The sequence below is a fragment of the Lepus europaeus genome, unplaced genomic scaffold (genome assembly GCF_033115175.1).
Source record: "Lepus europaeus isolate LE1 unplaced genomic scaffold, mLepTim1.pri SCAFFOLD_49, whole genome shotgun sequence".
Lineage (NCBI taxonomy): Eukaryota > Metazoa > Chordata > Mammalia > Lagomorpha > Leporidae > Lepus > Lepus europaeus.
Window position 1 is genome coordinate 839124 of NW_026909365.1, and position 5215 is coordinate 844338.

General features: G+C 38.3%; 1 protein-coding gene across 1 annotated transcript; it reads right to left on the reverse strand.

Annotated features, from left to right (window-relative positions):
- Positions 1–2324: 2324 nt before the first annotated feature.
- LOC133755449 (syntenin-1-like) lies at positions 2325–4010 on the reverse strand. Its single transcript, XM_062185556.1, has one exon. It carries the CDS (start codon positions 3978–3980, stop codon positions 3084–3086), a length of 897 nt encoding a protein of 298 aa, XP_062041540.1. The 5' UTR covers positions 3981–4010; the 3' UTR covers positions 2325–3083.
- Between the last annotated feature and the right edge of the window lie 1205 nt (positions 4011–5215).

Below are 5215 nucleotides of genomic sequence, written 5' to 3' on the forward strand. Positions count from 1 at the left end.
CAAACTGGTGTGGAATTCGTATGCAATGGCCCGAGAAAATCACAGTAAAAAATGGTTTTGGAGAAAAGCAAAGTCTTTTCGTTAGGCAAGTGCATAAAATGTCATCGATACAAACAGAAATATCATGTATGTTTGCAGCAGTTCCTCTAGCTTTGTCCCTAGAAAATACGAATGTGTAGAGCTGGTGTTTGCATGTGGAACCAATTAGTGTTTCCAAGCACAAAATTAAATGTTCCCTGACAAAAAACTTTGAAAAAAATAAAGTCCGTGGATAATATCAGGAATACACAAACACAAAGGCTGTCGCAATATCTTGGATTGAGTTAGCCATCACAAAACTGGATATTTCCGGTTTTATCCAGTCATATCCAGACAATCTGTTGTGGTAATCCTATGCCATGGACCGAGAAAATCACAGTAAAAATGGTTTTGGAGAAAAGCAAAGTCTTTTCGTTAGGCAAGTGTATGAAATGTCATCTACACAAACAGAAATATGATGTTTGTTTGCTGCAGTTCCTCTAGCTTTCTCTGTTGAAAATACGAATGTGTAGAGCTGGTGTCCCCATGATGAACCAATTAGTGTTTTATGGTACAAAATTAAATGTTCCCTGATAAAAACATTCAAAACAATAAACTCCATTGATAATATCCAGAAAACACAAACATAGAGTCTGTAGCAATATTTCGGATTGAGTTAGCCAAAACACAACCAGATATTTCTGGTTTCAGTCAGCATATCCGGAGAAAGTCGTGTGGAATTCATATGGAATGGATCGTGGAAATCACAGTAAAAATGGTTTTGGAGAAAAGCAAAGTCTTTTCGTTAGGCAAGAGCATAAAATGTCATCGATACAAACGGAAATATCCTGTTTGTTTGCCGCAGTTCCTCTAGCTTTCTCCTTAGAAAATACAAATATGTAGAGCTGGTGTCTCCATGTGGAACCATTTGGTGTTTCCAAGCACAAAATTAAATGTTCCCTGATAGAAAACATTCAAAACAATAAAGTCCGTGGATAATATCCGGAAAACACAAACACAGAGGCTGTAGCAATATCTGGGATTGAGTTAGCCAAATCACAACTGGATATATCCGGTTTCATCCAGTCATATCCGCAAAAACTGGTGTGGAATTTGTATGTAATGGACCCAGAAAATCACTGTGAAAATGGTTTTAAAGAAAAGCAAAGTGTTTTCGTTAGGCAAGTGCATAAAATGTCACGTATACAAACAGAAATATCATGTTTGTTTGCCGCAGTTCCTCTAGCTTTCTCCCTACAAAATACAAATGTGTAGAACTGGTGTCTCCATGAAGAACCAATTAGTGTTTCCCAAAACAAAATTAAATGTTCCCTGATAAAAACATTCAAAACAGTAAAGTCCATCGATAATATCTTGAAAACACAAACACAGAGGCTCTCGCAACATGTGGGATTGAGTTAGCCAAAACACAGGCTGATATTTCTGGTTTCATCCAGTCGTATGCTGACAAAGTGGTGTGGAACTCGTATGCAATTGACACAGACAATCACAGTAAAAATGGTAGTGGAGAAAAGCAAAGTGTTTCCATTTAGCAAGTGCATAAAATGTCACCTATACAAACAGAAATATCATGTTTGTTTCCCGCAGTTCATCTAGCTTTCTCCCTAGAAAATACGAATGTGTAGAGCTGGTTTCTCCATGTGGAACCAATTAGTGTTTCCAAGCACAAAATTAAATGTTCCCTGAGAAAAAACATTCAAAATAATAAAGTCTGTCCATAATATCCAGAAGACACAAACACAGAGGCTGTCGCAACATGTGGGATTGAGTTAGCCAAAATACAACCGGATATTTCTGGTTTCTTGCAGTCATATCCGGACAAAGTGGTGTGGAATTCATATGCAATGGACCAAGAAAATCACAGTACAAATGGTTTTGGAGAAAAGCAACGTCTTTACATTAGGCAAGTGCATAACATGTCATCTATACAAATCGAAATATCATGTTTGTTTTCCGCACTTCCTTTTTTTTCACTTTATACATGTTTAATTAGGATAGGCATAAACCAAAACAGAAAAAAAAGATAAAGTGTCACTGTCACTTTGTTTGCAGGCAAGAGTCAGGAAATAGAACAAATTACCAGGAAAACATTTTTCCTAAGTAGGTAGGTTACATAATTTTAACATTCAGATGGCAAAATTAGTATTATTCTACTTAATCTACAAATGAAAAGAGGAATCAAAAGTTCATCCTGTTTAGTATAAGAAATTTTACATTAAATATATAGCGCTTTGTTTCTCAGGAAGCAGTACTTTCAACTTGGAGAAGATATTTCTGTTACGTGATGACTAGAAAATGTCAAATACAACCAAGCAGCTATGCTATAGCTCAGAAAGTACTATTAACCTCTTTTGGGCTAGTGCACATTTCAGTTTAATACAGAACTACATCTTGAGTTTTAGGAAGGCAGCAATAATTATATTTTGGCTTTTGTTCTAGAGCTTAGCATAGTTAAGGCGACAGTTGAAGCATATTAGTGAAGGTAGTTAAAATTTAATGACAATCATCATAATCTCTTATAACCTACATAAACTGTATAATGCTTACTTGGAATGAAACCAGCATTACCTAATTGGTGTTTACATACATACAGAGGGAGAAAAAAACCTACCAAAGGCAATCACTCTAAATGTACTATCACGTACTTGTTAAAAATGCAAATATACCATAGAACTAAAATGACGTGAAGAGCACTACTCATTACCTAGAAGAAAGGTAACTGGTTCTCATACAAAGCTAAGTTGGCATCAATCACCCTCGTCACAATGGCTTAGAAAAGCATCAGGTTTCCAGTAGAGAAACTATTCTAGGAAAGTCAGTCAATCTTGTGAAAGTTTCACAGCTGTAAAACCAGGCTAAGACTACAACGACCGTGAAATCTGAGGAGATCAGATGAACCAGTAGATTCCCAGCCATAACGTGAGACGGGAAGGTCCTTATGCAGCATATGCTCCCTGGCTCCGGGAAAGCTTCGTGTGCATAATACAGAAGTAGTTGAGAAAGGAAACTGGAGACGCTCAGCTGTTTCCATTGTGTCCTAACTGTTAAACTTCAGGGATGGTGTGATCCATCAGGCTTTTCATAATGCTTGGCGCCATCCGTTTAATAATATGTTCAAAGATAAAAGCAGGCATGATTGTGATGGTAACTACAGTCCCAGATGTTGATAGTATGTCTGCAATTTGAGAGTCCTTCAATCCAATGACGTTCTGGCCGTTGATCTCACAGATGTTATGTTCCGTGAGAAGACCGTTTCTGGCTGCAGAACTATCTTTCACTATGGATGTTACTTTCCCATTTTTAAAGATAAAGCCAACGTTTCCAGTACTGTCCTTATGCATAGTAATTGTCCGCTCAAAAGGCCTGTCACGAATGGTCATTGTGATCTTCTCTCCAAAAGCCTGTTTGAGCACCTTGTGAGCTTTATCAGAGCTCCAGCCTGCACAGTTTTCACCATTGATCTGGAGTACCTGGTCGCCAAATCTCAAACCAACCAATGAGGCTGGAGAATTTGCCTGGACTAGCTGAACAAATATACCATTATCTATTGATTTAAGCCTGAGTCCAATTTTTCCATCTTGATCCTTACATAAAATGACTTGACGAATCCCTTGTTTAATTTCTGCTCTGCGAATCCCAACATCATTTCCAGTTACAGGAGCCACCATATAGTTCATACTGGAAGGTCTTGCTACCAACTGCCCCTGAAGTGGTGCTCCAGAGACCATCACCAGATTTGCATGTATTTCTTCTTCATTTAAACTCAGGCCCATGTATTGAGAAAGTTCCGGATACAGTTTAGGATAAAGATTTCCATCTTGAGAGATGGGAGCAGAAGCTTCTGACAAAATTGCTGGGTTGGCAGGGTTTGCAGAAAAAGCAGTCTGAGCATGAATTACTTTGTCTACCTTCAAGTCTTCAAGAGATGGATAGAGAGACATTTTTCCTGATTTATCTAGACCACAAGGACTCGCTCGCCGCTGTCACCGCCTCGAATACAGCTAGCGACTTCCGAGACCCGAGAAAAGGAGAGCAGCACGCGCGTGAGGACCGCCCACCAGGCATGTCACAGCACCGCCCCCCCCCTGTGTTTTCCTCACTTCCTCTAGCTTTCTCCCTAGAAAATATGAATGTGTGGAGCTGGTGTCTCCATGTGGAAGCTGTTAGTGTTTCCAAGCACAAAATTAAATGTTCCCTTATAAAAAAAATTCAAAACAATAAAGTTTGTCAATAATATCCAGAAAACACAAACACAGAGGCTGTCGCAATATGTGTGATTGAGTTAGCCAAAACACAACTGGATATTTCTGGTTTCATCGAGTCATATCCATACAAAGTGGTGTGGAATTCGTATACAATGAACACAAACAATCACAGTAAAAATGGTTTTGAAGAAAAGCAAAGTCTTTCCGTTAGGCAAGTGCATAAAATGTCATCTATACAAACAGAAATATCATGTGTTTCCTGCAGTTCCTTGAGCTTTCTCCCTACAAAATACAAATGTGTAGAGCTGTTATCTCCATGTGGAGTCAACTAGTGTTTCCCAGCACAAAATTAAATGTTCCTTGATAATAAACATTCAATAAAATAAAGTCCGTCGATAATATCCAGAAAACACAAACACAGTGGCTCTCGCAAAATGTGGCATTGAGTGAGCCGAAACACAACCGGATATTTCTGGTTTCATCCAGTCATATCCGGACAAAGTGGTGTGGAATTTGTATACAATACACACAATCACAGTAAAAATGGTTTTGGAGAAAAGCAAAGTCTTTTTGTAAGGCAAGTGCATAAAATGTCACCTACACAAACAGAAATACCATGTTTGTTTGCCACAGTTCCTCTAGCTTTCTCCCTATAAAATACGAATATATAGAGCTGGTGTATCCATGTGGAACCAATTAGTGTTTCCAAGCACAAAATTCAATGTTCCCTGATAAAAAACATTTAAATCAATAAAGTCCATCGATAATATCCAGAAAACACAAACACAGAGGCTGTCGCAACATGTGGGATTGAGGTAGGCAAAACACAATTGGATATTTCTGGTTTCATCCAGTCATATATGGACAAAGTGGTGTGGAATTCATATGCAATGGACACAGACAATCGCAGTAAAAATGGTATTGGAGAAAAGCAAAGTGTTTCTGTTAGGCAAGTGTATAAAATGTCATCT